Raw genomic sequence first — 23,343 nt, 5'->3', positions numbered from 1 at the left:
ATAGTAATAATGGCAATAATGATAGTCTAGTAATACTAATAACAAGTTAAGTGCTCTAAGATGTCAAAGCTCTCTCGCTCATTTCTCTCTGGCTCTCGGTCACAATGGATGAGCTGATGAGGCATCACTTGTGATGAGCCTAACGGGAAGCAAACCGTCTGTAATATGAATTTCTGAAATTATGATCACAGAACACACATTCTGCTTCAAGCTCAGGTTTGCAAGAAGAAAGTCAGTGAAGCCGCCTCACAAGGGCATAGGGAGAAGCACTGCCTCACTCTGAGTCAGATCTTTCTAGCAGGGTTGGGCTACACATTGTGGCTATCCTGGCACTTTTCAGTGAATCTGTAAAGACAAAATAATTTTTATAAATATTTAAACCACTTGGCTTATGTTTTATTTAACCAAATGTTGCTTTTCACGGATGTTGTACAAGCGATGAAAGGCAAGTTTGTGCTGTATTAATATTTAGTACTTAGTACTTAGCTACACTGTACTGTGTCGTCTGTCTTCTCTACCATTTTTCTTACAAACTTGGGTTTAATTCATTTAGCAGTAAGAGGGTAGAAGCTTTTTCTTTCTCTGTGCAATAAAGATTGGGGCTCACTTTTCATCCAGAATGAGTAAGTTCTTTCTGCACCAGTGGTTGGTCATTTGCTTCATATACATATGTAAGTATGGATGCGTGTATATAAGTATGTATTTGTGAGAATGTATGCATACGTGTGTGTAAGAATGTAATCATGAGAATGCATGCAATTGGGCCCAACTGGCTTGAATGGAAATGCATAAATGCACATGCATGATTCTGTATACGAGCTTCTGTGAGTTAATGCATATTTGCCTGTGTAAAAGTTTTTCCTCCTGCAAGTGTTACTCTCTTCTAGTTCAATAGAAGTTTATTGCTCCAAACTTGCCCCTAGCCGGACTTGCAAGAGGCATCTGAACAAAAGGGAAAGGGCTCTAGCAATTAATCCTTTATCTCCTGCTGTTATAGGATGAGGTGCTAAGTGCCACAGACTTGCAGTTTCTGGCCTCAGAGGAACACAGAAGGCAGGTCAGCTACAGTGGCATAGTAACTTAGACTTAGATAGATAAGTAAACGTTTTATTATTCTACAGCAACCCTAAATATATCATAAGACAAAGTCTTATGCTCTGCTGACGGCTGGTCCCCGGCACACAGACACACATACACATTAACACGACTACTAGCACAAAAACAAACATAAAAAGTGCTGCTAAATGTGGAGCAAAAGAAGGACTCTCCCAAACATCTGCAGAGAATTTAAATTAGCACATCCATTATGGAAAACAGCACAGCAGGAGTTCCCCAGAAGAACAAAAAATAGAAACAGCAACTCCACAACTGGGCATATGCCCAACTGTGCTCTCATGTTGTAGTAACACCATTCTCAGTAGCCAAGACATAGATTAGATTTGATGGGTAAATAGATATAGAAAGTAGGGGATACTTATAAAATGGAATATGATTGACCATAAAAGAAGACTGTGCCATTTGTTTATCTGGGCGTGAATGCCTGGAAGAAACAATGCTAGGCAAAATAGCCCAGATACAGAAAGACATATACCTCATGTTTCCAAGCATGTGTGGAAGCAAAAAAAAAAAAAAAAAAAAAAAAAAAAAAAGCTGATTTCTTGGAAATACAGGATAATTTATAGTCACTATAGGCTGAGATGTGGGAAGAGTAAAGGGAATAAATAAAATGAACAGATAGAGGGAATACAGTCTATGGTTCTACAGCATGCTATGGTGACCATAATTTACAGTGATCTATTAATGTATCTTCTAAGGGACTAAAAGGGAGAAAGTCAAAGGTTCTCAACCTGAATCACAGATGGTAATTAATTAACCTGATTTGATAAACTACTCATTATACATGTGCATTATACCAGTTTCCACAAATATGCATGGTCATATTTAAAAAAAAAAACTAAAAATCGACACGGGCACAATTTTTCCTCTTCCCACTCGGGTCTACAGACATTGTTAGTGTGCATTCATTCAGATGGGCTCTCTTTGCAGAAAATCATTTCATCCCATAGATACGCATGGTAAACAGTGGTGTTAGTGCGAAAAGGATGAGGCATTGTGCTTAATCCCCACTGTCCATTTAATTGCCTTGAAATTTGCCAAGGTATTCAATAAAATACATTTCTGGGTATGTCTTTGAGGGTTTTTATAAAGAAGAATAACTGAAGAGGGAACAAGGTTGAATCTGGGCAGCAACATCCAGTAACCCAGGCATTGACGGACTAACGGTGAAGAGGGCAGGATCCCACCAGCACGGACATTCTGGCTCTGCTTCCTGATTTCTATGAGAGATCTTTGTTCTGCCACATCTTCCCACAAACATGTTCTGCCTCACCTCAGTTCAAAGGGATGTGACTATGGGAATGTGGACTGAAGCAGACATGAAGCTTTGAGTTATTGCTTACAGGTATTTGTCACAGAAACAGGAAGTCTGATATCACAGTCCCCATGGAAAGACTGTTAGACATAATCCTGCTTACTCTTCACAAACTAGGTACCAAAGGACTGGGGTCAGGGTTCTAAATATCAGGCATGCATGCAGGTGCTCACCTGCAGGAAAAAGTTCCAGGGTTTGGGTATACCATACTTCCCCGGAAAGACAGCATCTACATACCAAGCCACAAGGCCATACAGAAAAGCACTAAATAAAAACATTCCCATTACATGGGCCAAGGTTAAGTCATCATCAGCATTTACTTTTGTAGCGAAGTTGGTCCACTGAGCGCCGTGCCCTGAAACAAAATGGAAGGCAGTTACTTCTGATGTCCAACAGTAACTTAAGTGAACAGGTAGAAGGCATGTAGGTCCTTGTGCCTACAGATACGCACAAGGAAAACCAGGAATGTTAACCGTGCAGTGTTGTCTCTTCAAAGTAAAAGATGTATAACCTGTTTTCCACCCATAAGGCTGGAATGGATATAATTAATAGCATGGAGCCCTCTCTGCTATTTCTATGGTCAGGCCACACTGGCTGCCACAGAACCTTATCTTAAGCCTGTTCATCTTAGTCATCTATAGCACTATCCTCCCCAGACCCTTATAACAAGCACTATTTCCCTTAAGCCTGCTTTCTCATTTAATCAATAGAACCTATCTTGGAATATGGAAGATGTCATTTGTATTTTATAAGAGCTTTGATTTTGTCATATCTTAAGCTTCATTGTGAACACAGAATTGAGTTAATTATCACCAGGATTTCCCTCCCAAATTTGCTGTGCTTAAATATACCTAAAACGAACTACCCAGGGCCAGACTTTTAAAGTTTGAACCAACTCTGGCCACTCAACCTTGTCGAACTGGACTTCCTTCTTGCCTCTAGGATTTCAACACTCTGTTGGCCATGATGTTTGTAGAGACCCTCACTATACCCAGCTGCTTTAAGATTAAATAAGGTGGAAATTGCACTTGTATTCTGTAGACATGTGCTGTCTATTTGTTATTTGATGACATTCTTACATTTAGATTTCCTAGGAGGAAAAAGGAAGTAAAAACATAATGGAAGAAGAATTTTAGCCAAGCCCAACTAAAAATTACAGTGACATAAACAATCACAGAATCATAGAATCATTAAAGCGAATATCCAGGTGTGAGGCAGCAACACTTCAGTTCTCTAAGGCTCATGACTACAACCAACAATACATATAAATGTATATTCATCAGTAAGAAGAAGTAAGGTTCAACTTCTGTTCTCTGGGTTAGAATGTAGGAAATTAGAAGTTACAGATGTGTCCAAACAAGTAAAATCAGGTGCACTGATGAACACAAGCAAAATTAAAACAGAAGACAGTACATCCCTTAAAGTCCATAACTACTAACAGGTTCCAAAGAGATCCAAGTGTGTGATATGCCAGATAAAGAATTCAACAGAATAATTTTTAAAGATTCTAATGAATCCAGATAAAACAGCTTAATGAATTAAGGAAGATTAATTCAGGATACAAATGAGAAATTTAGTAAAGACTCAGATTTTGAAAACCAGTCAAAGAGAAATCTTTAAAATCATAAGCTCAGTAAATCAAGTGTAAAAGCCTCAACAGCAGAGATCAGTTAGAAGAACAAATACCACATTCTTGAAAAATAAAACAATAAAGACAAAACACAAGATCTCTAAGACATCATCAGATAATCAAATGTCTGTCTAGTCAGCATTCACAAGGGTGAGGGGCCACAAGTTGAGGGTATAGGAGACCTAGTCAATGAAATAATACTCTAAAGCATCCAACTGCTGAACACGTAGGTAATAGAAAGCACTTAATGCAGCAAAAGTAAATTGCCCCCAGAGTAACTTCTCTGAAACATTTTATGGTTAAATCTTGTTTAAAAAATCCAGAACAAAGAAAGGATATTGAAGCCTACTCAGTAGAAGCACCAAGTAACACACAGAGATAAGCTGACTAGAGCCAGAATAGATTTCTTATAGGAATCACTAGAAGGTAGGAAGGAAAGTATGATGGAATTATGCAAAACCTAATAGCAGTCTCATGTAGAGGCATGCATACAAAGGCAGAGACCATGAGGCGAGAGAAGAGGAAAGAGAAAGAAGGCGCCATGGAGTAGGTGGATCATGAATGCATGGCCATGAGGGCGAGCCAGTTGAAGTAGAATCAGCCCAAGCAAAACATAGTAAGTGATACCTTGGGATTATTGACAGGGAGGTAGACAAAACAGCATACAGGGTTGATATCTGCCAAGCTCTAGTGCTTTAAAGCTTATTATAAATATAAAGGTTTTGTGTCTTCTACTTGGGAACTGAATGATCTAAGGTAGGGTAGAAACTCCCAAAGAATGCTTACTACAACAAAAAAGAACCACAGAAATGTCTCCAGTGATAGATTAAAACACAAAAACAATCATAAATGAAGAACAAGGCCAGTAAACAATGCCAATAAACAAAGAATGAAAACACAGTGCCACTTACCAACATTACAAATAAAACTAAACACTTAAGCAAATTCTTCTATATACCATAACCCTACTCAAATTTTTCTCAGCTGGATAAACTCATCTGTGAAAAAGCTACAATTAGTCAGTAATGAAACACTGACATCTTTCAGTGTAAAAGGTGTCTGTTGCCCATAATTCCCCAGAAGAGACATAGATAAGACATGTACATAACATATGTGTACAAATATAAATACTTAAGATGTTACTTGTAATATTGCTTATATCATTTTCCTTGATGTGTACATGTTTATATGTGTACACAGTGCCTACACATATAAGGCACACATACAATTTTTTTTTAAGTGATAAAGCCAATAGGGCAGGAACACTCAAACTACCCATTACTGCTCTTCCCCCAACTCTTCATGTTCTGTCCTTTCCTTCTGGGGCATGAATTAATGCAGGTACTGTCACAAAGGGAAGACTCACCCTTCATTTCCAGCTTGCATATCAAGTCAGTCCCAAATGCTAGTGCAGTGTTGGTAATGAGAGAGAGTGCCAGCTTCCCGCTGAGGCTCGTCCGATCATACATTTGATATACGATCAGATATGGAAAGAAGGTGAGGAAATGGAGGAACCCTGCAATAGAAGTGGCCAGAGAAGCTGGAAAGGCAGAAGGAGAAGAGGGTCAGTTGACACAAGCCTCAGCAGCTAGGGAAAAGAGCCTTCCTTTTACTGTGGCCGGGGGGGGGGGGGCGGGCCCGGGGGCGGGAGAATAGAACTCTCCAAAGGGAGGAGACTCTTGTGCCCACCACTACATCACTGGCATTTTCACTGTGCCTAGTGCACAGAAGGTACCCCATCAAGACTCTTACTTAACTGAATAGTACAAGGAGACATTTTCCTGAAATTTATCCAGTGGCATCTGAAACTCTGAGGTTGCTTCCAAAATGAGAGTTTCTTCCACACACCTCAACAGAACGGATGGCACCATCAACTCACCTTTATTAAAGAATGTGCTAATCATGAAGCCGAGCAGCACTGAAGAGATGGCAAAACACAGGAAATAGAAGGCGATGAACAGTGGGTCACTGTGTAGGAAAACTCTCTCATGTGTAATCTGATAAAATAATTAGGGAGCTGGTTTAGTCACTAGTGAAGTGATGGTGGAAGGGGGAAAGGCACAGAAGTGAAGGAAGATATGGAACACCTCCCTGGTGAAATGAGTCAAGCCACTAAGAGATACTGAAGTCAGTGTCTATGGAGGGCCATTTATCTGTGTCTCTTTGCCCCCTCCTGATAGACTACACCTTTGGAACTCCCACAACGGAGTCAGCAGAAAAACATATTCACTCTTGGGCAAATTAACCCTCTCTGCCCACACTTCAACTTCTTCATCCTTCTTAAGGCTGTGACATGCTGAGTGCGGATGGATACTTGCCTTGAAGAATAAAATCCCACACAGCAAACAGATGATGATGAAATACATCAATAAGAAGGTGATGAAATAGGAAACCCAGAGCATAGCATTACTGAGTCCCACCATGAGCTGATATTCCTGAAGGAGAATCAACACAAGCCAAGTGTCATGAAAAACACACATGAAAAACATGCCTTTATACATCTTATTCTGCATAGCTTAACTATTGCTAGCCCAGTTTACCTACAAAGAAGTCACACCTCACCATAATCTAAGGACCTAACTGAATGTAGCCTTGCACCCAGTCAGTGCTGTGATTTCAACACAGAATTCTGGGTCCAGATATTTTTCTCTTTAGACTCAGTAAGTTCTCATTCTGATACAAGAAATATTTTTAAAAACTAAAAATGTTAAAAGTTAAGATTAAGCTGGGCCGTGGTGGCACATCTTGATCCCAGCACTTGGGAGGCAGAGGCAGAATGATCTCTGAGTTCATGGCCAGTCTGGTCTGCAGAGTGAGTTTCAGGACAGCCAGGACTACACAGAAACCCTGCCTTACAAAACAAACAGATAAGCAAAGCTGAGACTAGTCTTCTTTTCATTATGCCTGCTTCCAGGAAGCAGTAAACCCAAAGGGTAAATCCATTTCAGTTCCACCATAGATTTGAGCAAGGCTAGGCAAACTATGATGCTTGAGCTGACTTTCCACCTTAAATGTTTTCTTAATAAAGCTTTATGGGCACATAGCCATATTTATGCATTTCAGCACTACCTTGAGCTACTTTCATCCTAGAGTTTACCTAAACTAACCTCTTCTGGATTTACAAACTAGAAATCCAGGGGACTGGAGAAATGGCTTCCTGTGAAGATTGTTGGCTACTTGCCCTAGTTAGGCTTTCTAGTGCTGCGATAAAACAGCATGGCTGAAAACAACTTAAGAAAGAAAAAGGTTTATTTCAGCTTGCAAGTCAGAGAAGGGAGTGGAAGAGCTGATACAGAGGCCATGGAGGAACACTGCTTACTGGCTTGCTCCCCATGGCCTGCTCAGTCTGATTTCATATACAATTAAGGACAACCTGCCCAGGCTGGGTCCTCCCCCATCAACCGTCAATCAAGACAATACCCTACAGACCTGTTCACAGGCTAATCTTATGGGAGCATTTTCTCAATTGAGAGTCCCTATCCCCAAATGACTCTAGCTTGTGTCAAGTTGGAAACAAAAGAAGCCAACTGGCTCATCGCTCTTGCAGAGGACCCAGATTCAGTTCCCAGCACCCATAGGATGCTCACAACCATCTGTAATTTCAGTTCCAGGGATCCAACACCCTCTTCTGGCATTTGCAGGAAACAGGCACACACGTGGTACATACGCATATGCATACATATATGCAAGCTAAATAAAATATATACAAAGTAAAATAAGATTCAAAATCGAATGCCAGACTGAGATGTGACAGTATTACAAGTCATACTGAAGGTCACCTGTTCCTGCCTATTCAAGCTGCAACTTTGTGTCTTGTCTTCAATGCCTTTCTTTCCTAATGACTAGTGATAAAGGAAAAAAACTTAAGACAATTCAATTTCACAGTTTACTTGATAAAAGCAATAGTTCAGAGAGAAAGAGAGATGGGGGAGGGGGGAGGGAGAGAGGGCAGTCACATCCTGCAACAGTAGAGAGTCACTGAGCTCTGCTAGCAGTGTATACAGACAGTATTACAGGAAAATGCCATACAGAATATCTGTGTGATGAGTGCTCAGCCAGTTTCTCCTTTCTATACAGTCCAAGACTCAGAAGTCTGTAATTTGGATCCTGTGGAGGGAATGATATCAACCTTCACGTAGATTAGGTACAGAATACTGCACGGAGAGGTGGCTTCAGGATGAATTTAATTTACATTTACAACTTTCCCCTTTGACCAGTGTCTCTGTCTGGGAATAACCATACAAACCACTACACATGATCAAGTCTCTGTGTAGAGGCTTGCATGCAACTGGCTAATTAACCAAGCCAGGAAAAGTACTCTTTGTTTCTGAGTAAGGACAAGAAGGAAAAATGAAGGTGAACTGGGAGGGTCTACTGAGTGCTTAGCCAAGTGCTGGTAATTGCCTGGTTGGTTGCAGTGGGAAGTGAAGCAGAGCCCAGCAGCTGCCTTGAGCTGAAAAGATAGAGCAAGCCCAGAGAGGGCAAAGCAGCTGGAGTTTCCAGGGCCAAGTTTCAGAGAGGGCAGAGGTTAGCAGGGTAAGTGCTCATTTAGGTGGTGCTCCCAGCATCTCCATCTTAGAGCTCATGAGGACAATTCAAAGACCAGAACACAGCAACAAGGCAAAGAAGAAATTCCTTTGCCAACAGCCAGATTAAACCATAACCACTGTCCAAAGGTTACCTACAAGGATTTTATGTGAGCAGTGTGTCTAGTTTAGTAGGCCTAGACCTGGATTTTCAACCTAAATACTGCTGAGAAAGTTTTCTGTGTAGGACATCGCCCTATGTCTTTATGTATATCAAGGCTTCTTCACTTTGATATGGCTAACAGTTCAATTTTGCATTTCAGGACACTATGGTGGGATTATAGGGTATTCAACAGCATCCCCGGCCTCTACCAATCAAATGGAAGTAACATCTGTCTTAGTTGTAAAAATTCCCTCCAAACATTGCCAAGTGACCGCTGGAGCAAAATTGCCCCAAACTGAGAACAAAAGCTTTAGAATAAACTCTACTGTCACCCCACCTAACAAAAAACTATATAGTAATAGCTGGGTGTTATGGCATATGCCCATAATATCAGAATTTATGGAGCAGAATCAGGAGGATCATGAATTTGAGGCCATTATGAGCTATATAGAATATTCAAGGCTAACTTGAACTACACTTGAGACTCTGTCTTTTAAAAAAAAAAAAGTGGGGACTATAGTTCAATGGAAGAGTATCTCCCTGGCATATGCAAAGCCCTGAGTTCTATCCTTTGCACTGAGAAGAAGAGTAGGAAGAGATTTCAAAGGATAAACTGTTTCCAGGATACCTAAGTGTGCCTCAAAATAAAACATAAACATAGGGGTGTAAGATTATCAAGTATCCACTAATGTAAATGTTACAATATCTGGACTTCAATTAAAAATGTCCATGTATCATAAACAGTCCCCAAGGCGGCTTTGTTACTTGTGCTGTCTGGGGTTCAGATTCCTTTCTTATCACTTCTCTTTGGTGTAAGCAGGTTCCACAACGTGTTTCAGTCAATGGGATGCGTTGAAGGTGATGAACTCGTGTGCCTGTAATTACATTGTACCCCATAAAGGCATCTGATGTGCTTTGAGATTATTGGTTGCTCTGGCCAACAGCAAAAAAGAAATTAAAAATTCTGTCCTGGGCCTTTAAGGAGGTAAATTCTACCCACAACTATAGGAGCTAAGAAATGATTATTTTCCTACTGTACCCTCAAACAGGAGAACAACCGCGGCTGAAACCAAGAGTGTCATGCTTGAATCCAAGACAGGGAAAAGACAAGGTGACAGGAGCAAGTCATTTGTTAAGGTGCAGCGATCTTATATGGCAAAGGAGAAATAGAACCCTCGTGAGAAGATCTGCAAATTAGAAACCGTGAGATGAAGACATTATGCTTTATTACACGTCTGGTAAGGTATGATGAATAAAGCACAGCTTGCCAGATAGGCATGCTAACAGCGGCAGCATTAAACAAAGCGAAGGAGGAAGTTTCAAAGTGCCATCATCCAGGATAACATACTTATTATACAGTATAACCTAATTATTATCTGGCATAACCTAATATTACCCACTATAACATAATTGTGAGTCACAAGAGTTCATCACTGTTACCACATTCCATCTGTGGAAACAAGTTGTACAAATTACAGCTCCATGGAATATGAATGCCCATCAGATGCAAAAGAATTGCTATTGTACAATTCTGCTGAACTTCAAAGGTGAGCCAACACTAATGTGGGCTTTTAAGCAGTAAAATAGCAATAGACTTTAGAAACAGAGACAGTGTAATGATTTGGATCTTTTGTTTTGTTTAGTATTGTTTTAATGAAGGGACAAAGTTGATTTGGGTATAGAAGAGAGTGTGGATCTGGAAAGAGGGGGGAGAGGTAAAGATAACCAAAGTACGATGTATGATATTGTCAAATAATGTCTTTTTAACTTTTGTTTTAAGGCAGGATCTCTCTATGTAGTCCTGACTGGCCTAGAACACATTGTGTAGACCAGGATGACCTCGAACTCACTGTGACCCACCTGCCTCTGCATCTCAGGTGCTGAGATTAAAGATGTGAATCACCATGTCTAGCAATAAAAATATTTTAATTAAACAAAACAGAATGAATACTAGCTTAAAGTGTCCAGCTTAAGTTTCTGTGACATGACGAATAAACCGGCTGTTTCAGCTGGTAGTTAAAAATAGATTTGAAAAAGATGATTCACCAGTTAGGGAAGAAAAGGTCTTACAATGAGGGGAAAAAATAAACAAAGAATGGTTCAAAGTGATCCATTTTTCACTGAGGGGCAAGGGACTAATACGGAAACATTAGGGAGAAAGAGTCATTGGTCAAACCAAAGAGAGTGTGCCGGCATAGCCAGATGGTGAAATGGTAACAAGAGCTTGAACAACTGGGGTGGCATTGCCACAAATGGAAAAGGAAGAGGAGCCATGAGGGGTGGGGAAAGAACAGGGTTACATTAATCCCCATGTGTAAGGGACAAAGGAAATAGAGACATAACCAAGACTCTTGTTCAGTTTTCCTTGGGCACTAAGCTGGAGTGTTGCTAATCACTTTCATGGTAGAATATTGTTGTCTCTATTTTAGAGATGAAGCACCGAGAGACTTCCCCAAACACTACAACAGCAGGAAATGGTGGTGATACACATTATGCATTGTGCCATACGGATAAAACTGAGGTTTCCAGCCTGGGTCATTTGGGGCATCATAATTTTACTCCCTAAGCCAGGGAGGAAAAGAATGATTGTGTTCCCTGTTGAAATCTGTCTTTACTAAACTTCAGTGTCACTGTTGCTTTGGGAGTCAGTGGCCTTCGGACATCATTTGACAAACATCTCCAAGTGCCTTAGCAACAACATGATGTGTGGGGAAATCCTTGAGAGAAGTGTGTAAAAATCCAAAACCTCAAAGTCAGTCATGTACGTATCCATTTCCACTGATGCCTACTTCCTAGATATAGGTCTATGGATCCATCTCTGTCCCTGTACACTAAGACAACTTAACTCAGTCTTTCCTGCCTGTTCCCTGGCCTGTCATAATTACCTTAAAAATACCTTCTTGTCTTTTTAGCCTTGCCTAAATGGCCAAGCTTTGTCAGGAGATAACAACCCACGGGCCAATCCATCACATAGATCATTTGTGTATATCCTAAAACCTAAGAATGGTTTTTGCTGGGCACAGGATTAACTTGTGCCCAACCCCTTCCTCTGGTAGCATCTACCTATTGAACCATACCGTTCTCTGCTGCTCAGAACAGCAAAGCCATCTCTGTGCTTCAAGAATAACTTGCCCCGTCTTTCCCCCTACCTGTAGTGAATACGGCAACTATAAACATGGATGAGCATGTGTCTCTGTAGTTGGACATAGAGTCCTTTGGATTTATGCCCAAGAGTTACAGTACAGTAAGAGCTTGTGGTGGATCCAACTTTGAGGAACCCCCACACTGGTTTCCATAGTGACTGAGCCAGTCTGCACAGCCACCAGTAAGGAGTATGTGTTCTCCTTTCCCCATTACCAGGCAGCACTTGCACTCATTAGCTTTTTGTTTGTTTTGTTGTTATTTTATCTTAACCATTCTGACTCGAATAAGATAAATTCACAAAATTGTTTTAATTTTTTAATTGAATTTCTCTAATAGCTAAGGACACAGAACACTTTTTAAAAAGTGTTTTTCAGCCATCTGGCTTTCATCTTTTGGGAACTCTGTTTAGATCCCTGCTCTGTTTTTTTGAATCAAACTGTTTTCTTGATATTGAATTTCAAGTTCTTTGCATATTGTAGATACTAACCATCTCTGTTCAATGTCTGGTCAGTAAACACCCACTTGGGTAATTAACATATTACATATTAACTTACCTTTTAACCAAATTTTGAACAATGTGTAAGTAGAGAGTTTGTTCTCTCCTTCCCTCTCTCTCTCTCTCTCTCTCTCTCCCTCCCTCCCTCCCTCCCTCCCTCCCTCCCTCTCTCTCTCTCTCTCTCTCTCTCTCTCTCTCTCTCTCTTTTTAACTACCAGTTGTAGGGTGATTATAGATGGTTCTAGAGACTTTTAAAATAATATCTCATTAACTGCCCCAATAACCACAAAAGTAGCTACTGCAGTCTTCAATTTAAATTCAAGGAAACAGAGAATGATGACAGAGTCAGCTGCTGATAGAGCCAGACTTTAAACATGAAGCCCATCAGAGTCCTTGGAACAAAGGAGGTGATTAGTAAGTAAGCATTAAACACATTGATGGACAGGTGAGCGCTCTTGCAGCATCCTGGCTGCAGCTATTCTCGAAATCATCCCCAGGAAGATCACAGAATGTAGCAATTAAGATATATTTTAAGGTTACATAATTTAAGACCTTGTCTGACTCTCTCCTTGTTGCTTAGTTCTTCTCATAGACATTTTTGGGGCATTAATATCTGACTCCTTTCCATAGTGTTCTCTTAGTCATTTAGTCAAATCAAGAATTTATTTCTTTAAAAAAAAATCAAAACCTCAAAAAATTGATTGCTGGCCCTGCGCACACTCCAGGCAGTCCATATCTGCACACAGCTCCCACAGGATGGTCTATTTAGCAGTGACAGGTGTGCAGAAACTACCCAACCCTCTGCACACATCTCTTCTGCTGCAGAAATTACAAATAAAATGAAATTACCTTTAATCTCTTTTCCTTTTCCAACATAATGGTCCCAACTATGACAAGTGCCATTTGAGTAAATGTAAATAAAATTGTCCAAGGAAACATAGCAATGAAAGTCCACAGGAAGTTGTCGTGAATGAAGGCCGGGTATGGGAATCTCCTCGCATAAATTATGGTATTAGCAAACATGGCTTCAGCTTCTCTGCCACTGTGATACATCATGATGGCCTTGTCTACAGAATGCTGCACAATAAGAAATCCTTCTCTGATATATCCTAAATGTAAAAACACCCAAATAAGTAAACAAAAACAAACCAGAGACTGTCGAGTTCAGGATAGTAACACACAGCCAGGGAGATGACTGTAGCCATTCAGGTTAATTCAAGGCTTCTAACAATGTCACAAATAGCTATTATGATGTGAGACACATATAATGAACACCATGAGATCTAATTGCTATCTTCTCAAAGTTAAAATATCCCATGAAAATAATACCATAACCTTATGAGTTGTTTTATCACGCCAAAGTGAATGATAATTTTAAAATTGTAAGCAAACCTCTTGTTCCTTATCTGTGACCTTCCAAAATTGCTATGTTGAAACCTAATACTTGGTATATTTTAAAGAGGTAAGGCCTGTCAGAAGTGATTGAGCCATAAATACTTCATCCTCATGAATGGAATACTCTTAAAGAGGATAAACAGGAGTGGCCTAGTCCTTTTTTTTTGCCCCTTCTCCCACTAAATGTGATGAAACAACCAGTCTACCTCCATGCCTAGAGGATGGAGCAAAAAGTACCACTTGGGAAACACACAATGAGCAAAGGTCTAGGCTATTGGTGCTGGGAGCTTGGACTTCCTAGCTTCCAAAATTAGGAGAATCAACTTTCTATTCTTTTTTAATTATAAGCATTGTGACATTTTGCTATACCACCATAGAATTGACTAGGATATTTCTACACGCTGAGATATGACATAGGAAGGATGCTCTAAACAAGAAGTAGATAAAAAGTACATCTTTTTGATTTACAATATCAAAAAGAATAAAGTCAACACAACCACATCCAAGGAGATGAAAAACATACATACACCAAACTAAAAACCATCTGGAAGATAAAGGCAACACAAGTAAGTGAAAAGATGTCTCCTGTTGGGTTAGGATAATGAATACTGCTTAATGGCCGTGCACAGAGAGACCTACAGACTCAATGAAAATGTAACAGGATATGATAAGTAAGCAAAACAATGTACAGAAAGAAGACTAAAGCTGGAGCCTTTACGTACACTTATTATAAAGATACTGTAACCAAAAAGAGTAGATCATAGGCTACATGTAGAGACACACAGACAATAGTGTATCCATAGTTAATAACACTGCAGTGTGCAGTCTTTAAAACATCATTGAACGTAGACATCATGTTTGAACTTCACCTTTAAAATTCATGGAACAAGGCTGGACATGGTGATGCACACTTTTAATCCCAACACTCAAGAAGGAGAGGCATCTCTGTGAGTGCAAGGGCATCTTGGTCTACACAGCAAATTCTAGGCCAGCCAAGAAGAAAATAAAACCTCATGTAGCAACATCTGCTCCAGTCCTCTCACCCACCCACCGCCTTTCTCAGACTCTGTATGGCAGCTGATATGGTCTGCTGCTTCATGGGCTTCATCTGTTGAAAACTGGGGCCCCATTGTGGCAATGTGGAGGTGTTGGAATCCTTAAGAAGTAGGAGCCTACTGGGAGATGACTGACTTCAGAACAAGTTAATATGATTTCACAGAATCGACAGGTCTGGTGAGTATGAGTTAATTCCTGTGAGCCTCATTATAAAATGAGGAAGCCTGGCTCCTTACTGCTCCTTTGCCCCTGATCACATGTATGCCTCTTCAGCATATAGACAGACCCTCTCTGCTTCTCCACCATGTTGCCGTGCAGTTGGAAGAAACAGAAAATAGGAAGGAAGGCTGTGGCCATACGGTTTAGACAATCCAGGTAAACAGCACCCAGGTTCGAGTAGTCACATGGAACAGGCTAATGCCAAAGTTCTAATAATTGGTAACTAGCACATTGGTGGATAAAAAAAAAAGGAAGGAAGGAAGAACGATGGAAGGAAGGAAATTAAGAGAAAGAAAAGAAAGAAAGAAAGAAAGAAAGAAAGAAAGAAAGAAAGAAAGGAAGGAAGGAAGGAAGGAAGGAAGGAAGGAAGGAAGAAAGAGAGAAACTCTTTCCAAAACCTGGGGATGGTGTCACTTAACTTGTAATCCTAACATGGGAGCATCAGACAGGAAAATCATCCCAAGTTTGAAGACAGCATAGGCTACACAATTAGCTTAAGGTCAGTCTGGGCTACGTAGTCAGACACTATCCAAAAAAGCCAATGATGATGATGGTGATAGAGATGATGATATGCTAAATTACCTAACTTAACTGTCTTTATAAGACCATACCTAGTTTGGTTAAACTACTTTTATTGCACTAATATCATGGATTTTCTATTATGTTCTTCCAAGAATATCTTTAGGATGCAGTGTATTAACTTTAAAAGAAACTAGACTCATTTTAAACTTAGAGTTAGAAAAATATTTTAAGTATCTTTGATAAAACAAGACACTACACAACCTTCAACTCTAAAAACGACAACCACTCAGATCTTTGTGGATATCTACATATATTTTCTATAGTCTTGATGTTATATACGTACATCAATATTTTTCTTCGCTACATCAACTTGTCAAGCTGATATATTATTTGCAGGATGTGTCTGCGTGTGTACATTTGCCCACAAATGGGTTTTGCAGAAGTCAAGGCTAACTTCACCAGGGATCTACCCCTAACCTTCTCTGCCTCACTTATTTGAGATGGGGTCTCTCAGTCAGTCTGGAGCTCCTGAGTCTGGCTGTGATGGCTGCAGCAAGCCTTGGTAACATGCCTGTCCATATCTCCAGCACTGAAGTTACAGCTGTGTCTGTGCCAGCTTTTCCATGGGTGATGGAATCTGGACTTGGGGCTTCACATTTGGGCAACAAAACAAGAACTTCATCTGTTGAGCCACTTCTCCAGCTCAAACTGACACATTCCAGAAGGACAATATACTTGTTTAGATGATTATAGAGAGAGAAAGTGAAGCAAAAGTTACCAACTAACTATATAACAGCAGAGAAAAGGAAATTTATGCAAAAGATGAAGAAAATAGTAATAGATTTATAAGGTATCACACTTGATGTTTGTTAATAAAAAATAAAAATTTAAACCATATTAAACAATAATGAAAAAATGAATCAACTGTTCATGAAGAGGGAAAAAAAAATGAAGCTTGCTCCAAATGACTGTCCGTGCATAGTAAAAGAAACGACGTAAGTGCACTTAAGGTTCTGCTAACCCGGGTTTCCCCCATCGGTTTCCAAGGTGTTCCGGGGTCCTAGAGAAGGCACAGATGGGAAGAGAGTTGATGTATTCCACACTGGGTTTTCCTGGTGCTTAGATGGCTTTAACAAATTCTCAGGATTATAGATACGACCAAAGCGCAAACTATATTTTACCTAGAACAAACCAAAGGAAGACATGTTAAACTAATAATCCTTGAAGAGCAAAGATTAGCAGTGGTCAAAAAGTTGTCGGTTTTTTTAAATTAAATATTCAGTTTGGGTGTCAGAAGAGTAATCTGGGGACATCAATGATAAGAATGACAGCATCATCATGACACAGAACAACTAATATGCCACACAAGCTATAATCAAAGTCAAGACTTAAAATGATCTAAACTGTATAGTCCTCTCCCTCTGATCTTTACAACATTTTGCATTTGAGTTGCAAAGGAGCCATAAGGGTTCAACAGTAACCACTGTAACTGTACCTTTTAAAATCCACCTTTGTTCTGCCTATTGAATAAACTTGTTTTTAAAAAAATCTACTAGAGAGTTTGGGAAAATGGCTCAGTGATTAAGAGCACTCATTGCTCTTGCAGAGGACCTGGGTTCAGTTCCCTGTACCCACATGGCACCTCACAACCATCCGCAACTCTAGTTTCAAGGAGTCTGATGCCCGCTTCTGATCTCTTTGGGAAAGAGTTACACATGCTGTGCACAAATATGCATGCAGGCAAAACATTCACACACATAAAAGAGATTAAATGAATATAAAAATAATTTTTTAAGCTATAAGAAGGACCAGGGAGGTGGCTTAGTTATTTAAGTACTTGTTCCAAAAGCATGAGGGACTGAATCCACATCCCTAGAATCTAGATAAAAAGCTAGGTGAGGTGGCATGTGCCTCTGATCATAGCACGGAGGATGCTGCGACAAGAGGATTGCTGGAAATTGCAAGCCAGACCTTCTAGCTGAATTAGCAAGCTATGGGTTCAATGAAAGACCTTACCCCAGAAACTGAGGTAGAGAACCAACTGAGGAAGACACACAATGTCAGCCTCTTGCCCCCGAATGCATGCACACACGAATGTACTTGCACACACATGAGTATATACATCCGAACAGCTACACAGCACACACAAACTCACACTCATGCAAATATACTACAGCAAGATAATAGAAATGAAAGGGAGTACGTGAACAGATTAAAAAACAAAACCCACGTTATGGTGCCTCCAAGAGGCACCTTCCTAAGAACACACAGAAGCAAGAAGTGAATGAATGAGAAAAAGACACTCTGGACAAATGTATACCAGAAAAGCGTGCTTAGATTTGCTATAACTACGTCAAAAGTTGCAAAGAGAACACACACCAGGCATAGTGATGCACACCTGTAGCCCCCTGTGCTTGAGAAGTAGAGATGGAAGGATCAGAAGTTCAAGGTCATGCTTAGGTATATAGTAAGGTTCTGCCTCAAGAAATTAAAAAAAGAGACAGACATTTGACAATTATAAATGAATTGATACGTCAAGAAAATACAACAATTGGTAAATATGTATGCAGCCAACATCAGAGGCTTTGTACGCACATGGGTCTGCTAAAGGATGTCAAGAGAGATGATAAGTCTTATTACAACTGTGACTGAGGGCTTCAGCAACACCACTTTCAGCAGTTAACTGATCGTTCAGAGGGAAAATTGTTAAAAGAAAGCAAACAAACAAGCACTAGACTTCAACAACACACTGAACAAATAAGCAAACCAAACAGACACACACCACTTCCTCCTACAGCAACACCTCGTACTCCTCACAATCAAGCACAGGTAGACTGTTCTGCAGACGGTAAGTCTGCAGAATAAAATCAGATAAGGCACTCTTTCTGATGGCTATAGCATGGGGGCTAGAAATCAATAGGAAGAAGGGCCTTAGAATTAAAGCCAAACAATATATCCCTCAATAATAGCAATCAATGAAGAAATTCAAAGGGAGGGCGGAGAGAATGGCTTGGTTACTAAAGTGCCTGCTACACAAAAATGATGTCCTGCATTAAATGCCCAGAATTTACATAAAGCCAGATGTGGTGCTCACTCATGTAATCTTGGTGACTCCAGAGTGAGAAGGAAGCAGATTCTCTTGTGGGCCTGATGTGTTGTACATACTAGTGAACAAGAGACCCTGTCTAAAGAAAATGGAAGGCAAAGATCAGAGCCCAAGTTGTCCTCTGACTTCCACATGAGCACCAGTACTTATCATATACACATACACACAAGCATGCACTACAGGGAGACATACACATGCATACAGATGCACACAGACATGTACACATACACACACTGAAATGTGCACGCACACACTTAGAAACTCTCAAAGCTCAAAGCAAACACATCAGGTCTTTAGATAAAACTTTCTCACCTGAAGCGGCAAGCGTTCATTGCTGGTTTTGAACTTGTGATCAAACACAATAGCAGCCAGCACATGTGGAGCCTTGTTCTCATACTTAATGTATTTCTCAAAAGATTCTTCTGAAGGAAAGCCTTGAACTGTAGAGAGAAAAGTCCAAGTTGCCCACATCAACGGGAAAAGCCTAATGCTCATTCTTCTTGGCATCATGAAACCCAAGCCTGTCACAACAGTGGGCATTCCAAAGAGTGCCACTTAACCAGTAACACTCAGACCATCTAATGTATACCTGGAGTATGGAAAACAAATGAGAAATAAATATGTAAAACAAAAAATAATTCTCTAATACATCATACCTACATGTATAAAGTCAAAAATCAGCCCTTCTTCCATAAGATAATGGAAAGACTGTATTCATGATTTTGGAGAGAGTAAATGTATTTTAAATAGATTAGAAATAAAAAGGAACTGGAGAGATGGCTCAGCGGTTAAGAGCACTGACTGCTCTTCCAGAGGTCCTGAGTTCAATTCCCAGCAACCACATGGTGGCTCACAACCATCTGTAATGAGATCTGATGCCCTCTTGTGGGGTGCCTGAAGTCAGCTACAGTGTACTCATATACATAAGATAAATAAATAAATATTTTTTTAAAAAGAAAGAAAAGAAACAAAAAGATAAGAAAGAAAATGACTGTAGCTATAATTCAGTGGCAGCATGCTTGCCAGCAGGCAATGCAAGGCTGTAAGTTCAGTCTCCAGCCCCCCCTCCCTTCCTCCCTCCCCCGCCCACACACACACTACAAAGGAAACCATTGACTTGAGGTTGCATTGACAGAAAGAGCAACAAATATAAAAAATATCAAGAAAGTGGGCTTAATGACATTTAAAAATCACTATTCTTCAAGATAGTGTCTAGTGGAAAGATGAGTGAGAGACTGAGACCCAAAGTAGATACAGAAAGTGTATAAGCACCAAATACGTCTGCCACAGCTATAAGTAAGGAAGAAAAGGAAAGTCAACCCAGCAGATAAAACATGTGACCAGGTTTACTATAGAAACAAGTGCCCAAGCGGCCAGTAATCCCATGGAACTGAGTTCACAAGAGTCCATCAGGGCTGTGGCCCAGCCGTGAGGTGCCAGTGTAGCACAACAACATCCTGAGTATTACCTCCAGAAACAAACAAAAACAGACTGTAACCAGAGGAAAGCAAATAGTCATTCATTTTTGTTTTCTATGTGAACAAAAATCTATTCCCTTTGACTAGATTTTTGTTTTTTCTTTTTGATTTTGGTTTTTCGAGACACGGTTTCTCTGTATAGTCCTGGCTGTCCTGGAACTCACTCTGTAGACCAGGCTGGCCTCGAACTCAGAAATCCACCTGCCTCTGCCTCCCAAGTGCTGGGATTAAAGGTGTGTGCCACCACCGCCCAGCCTTGCCTAAACTTTTAAGTGATGCCTTTTAGTAGAATTCAGTAGGCTGCCCCATGTGTATACACACAATTCCTCCGTTTATTGAGAAACTGCCACTGTTTTTCAAGGTAGAACCATTACTTACATTTCCACCAGTGAGTCAAGGTCCGGTTTCTCCATACACTAATCAAACCTCACTATTATCTTTTTTATTCAAGTTATAAACGGATCTCATTGTGTGATCTGTTACACTTCCCTGATAATGAACAATGCTGTTCACATCCCCATGTGCTCATCAGTCATTTTAGATACCACTTCTGAGTTTCTTCTCAGACATCTTGTTGTGTTTTAAAACAGTTGTCTTTATATGGTTCTGTTGTTCAGGACGCTTTGCAATTCTATTGTAACCTACTATCACAAAAAAATAGTTTGCAAATATTTTCTCATCCTTTGAGAGTAGTCGTTCATTCTCTTGATAGTTTCCTTTGGAAAAAGATTTTCAATTTTGCTGAAAAACAGTATATTTATTGCATTTTCATGATTTTTTTCATACCTAAGAAATCTTTGTCAAATTCATGCTCATGAGGACAGTCCTTTGTTTTCTCCTAAAAGCGTTATAGTTTTGGCTCTCATATCTAGATTTTTAGCCCAATTTGAAATGTCTTTACATATGAATCAAATATAAGATTCAATAACTTTCGATTACATATGAAACATTCTGTTTCTAGATAACTCAAGAGACTATTCTTTCTCCACTGCTTAGATTTGAAATAATACCAAAAAAAAAAATCAACTTACTATGCCAGGACCTATATATTTCTAGAATATCAATTCTACATCATTGATATATATATATATATATACTTTTGCACCAAAAGCATGTTTGTGTATGTTCAAAATTTTAATATTTCTCAATATTATTTTAGCTACAGTGAATCACATTTTTGTGTGATTTTCAGATGTGGTTCATCAATTTTCATAAAGAAGCTCAAAGCCTGTGCAGGAGGTGTACCTCTTGCTTGGCATTCAGACAGATCCAGCCTTCACTCTGCCAGTGCTCTGGGAAGGCGCCATACTTTTCTGCTCTGGGAAGGCGCCATACTTTTCTTCTCTGGTCCATGGTTTAGGGCCCTAAAGCCAAATTTCAGAGCTGCTTTGGGTTCCACAACAAAGACAGAGGTCAGCAGCCCCATGAGGCACCTTTTCCTGTTGCTTTGTACTAACAAGGCTGATCTCTGTTTACAGCTGATTCAAACTGTCTGTCTTAAAGCAACTTCAGTGTCTTGCTTGACTAGGGAGCAAGTCTGCCTCAGGGACTCAGACAAATAACCTTCCTGAGTCTGTACGTAAGACTGCTCTCAGGAGACAGCTGTGACAGGCCATACATGTAGGAATTCCTCCCTCCCTCCCTCCCTCCCTCCCTCCTTCCCTCCCTCCCTCCCTCCTCTCTCTTTCTCCCTTCCTCCTCTCTCTCTCTCCCTCCCTCCACTCTCTCCCCGCTCCTGCTCTCGCTCTCAGCTGGGTCCTTGCCTTGCCTGCTGAGAGGGCCTGGAGTTGAGACCATGAGGTCCATCACTGGAGACCCAGTGGGCACTGGGCACTTTTCATTCCAAATCCCCAGGAGATAGTTCTGATAGCAAGACTATTATCACAGGAGGCTATAACAAAGTCCATTCGGGTATGGGAAACTTCTAGTTCTGAAGACAGAGACATAGTAGGTAAGTCTGCCACCTGGGCATTGTCCCCAGATGGAGGCTCTCCCAGGTTTTGAACTCACAAGCTCCTAATTAGATGACACTTTTATCCACAGGTAGCTGCAAGATTATTATTGTACTTAGATAAGCTGTGAATAAAATCTGTGCACCAAGAAAAAGTTTCTGCTTTATCCTAATACTTGACATGAAATCAGGTACAGTCACTTGCCTGGTGACAGCATTATTGAAAGGAGAGAATCAGCATCTGCAAAATGTCCTCTACCCCCACATATGTCGCAACTACACACACATGCATGCACATACACAGGTACACATGTACATGAGTGCACACAATTGTATGTATATGCCCACACACACAAGTAAAAGTTTGTTCATAACATAATCATAAACAAAGGATAGTTTTATATAACTGGAAATTAATTCAGTCATCTCAATTTAAATATTAGATTTCAATAGTGATTATGCCATGAAGACATTTGAACAAAATCCATGGTGTTCTATTTGGGAGACTAGTGTATGAATTACGAAGGTTACTGAATCATATGAAAACATTTCTAGAGAAATACTTCAAGTATTTTCATTTCTAACCTTTAAAGTTGAAGTTTAAATCCTTTTTCACCATCTCAGTAATATTTCTTGCTGCATTACTCTCAGAAGGCACATAAGCCAATTCATATTCAAGGTTTTCATTAAGGAACTCAGGTAATGTCAAGAGAATAGGATTGAAAATCACAGCATGAATAAATGTCTTCTTTGAAATTCTTCGTACAGTCAACGTCCATACAAACAACAGAAATATCAAGATGATCTCCACCACTAAGCTAACCACCTTCCGGCTCTGCAACAAAATACAGGGGGATACATGACCACATGCATGTGCATGCTCCTGTGTGTAATCATGGGTTAATTAACACAACACAGACCTATATTATTTTACTTTGTTCTACAATGAGAATGCTCCCCCGACTCTCTTCCTTACACTGCCTATATTTCAATCTCTTACACTGATTCTATTAATTCTCGGGCTGTTCTTCAGACTAAGCAGTGCTAGCCCAGCCTTGGAACAAAAGCGAGAAAATCAGCTATAATCAAATGTAGTTAAGGAGCTGTTAGTTCTTCCTCTGGCTGCACAGACTTCCCATCTAGCTCCCACAGACATCACTACTTACCTTTAAAAGGAAATTTTTCCACAGGAGGACTGAAAATTGCCTCATCTTCAATGAATTCAT

The 23,343-nt window shown here is 40.1% G+C and overlaps 1 protein-coding gene across 1 annotated transcript in view; it reads right to left on the bottom strand.

Moving 5' to 3' along the window:
* The window catches only part of LOC114618508 (ATP-binding cassette sub-family A member 3-like), a 109,306-nt gene extending 85,963 nt beyond the window's left edge, over nt 1-23,343 (bottom strand). The window contains exons 1-9 of the mRNA XM_028764289.1: nt 23,284-23,343; nt 22,703-22,952; nt 19,001-19,128; nt 16,604-16,763; nt 13,240-13,499; nt 6,380-6,496; nt 5,941-6,058; nt 5,428-5,601; nt 2,605-2,786 (exon numbers count right to left, since the gene is read on the bottom strand). Of these exons, the coding sequence (XP_028620122.1) occupies nt 2,605-2,786; nt 5,428-5,601; nt 5,941-6,058; nt 6,380-6,496; nt 13,240-13,499; nt 16,604-16,763; nt 19,001-19,128; nt 22,703-22,952; nt 23,284-23,343 (1,449 nt within the window). The remainder of the gene's footprint in view (nt 1-2,604; nt 2,787-5,427; nt 5,602-5,940; nt 6,059-6,379; nt 6,497-13,239; nt 13,500-16,603; nt 16,764-19,000; nt 19,129-22,702; nt 22,953-23,283) is intronic.

This window comes from Grammomys surdaster, unplaced genomic scaffold (genome assembly GCF_004785775.1).
Source record: "Grammomys surdaster isolate TR1022 unplaced genomic scaffold, NIH_TR_1.0 142, whole genome shotgun sequence".
Classification (NCBI taxonomy): Eukaryota; Metazoa; Chordata; class Mammalia; order Rodentia; family Muridae; genus Grammomys; species Grammomys surdaster.
Note: the sequence above shows the minus strand (reverse complement) of the source record. Positions and strands in the feature narration are given on the sequence as shown.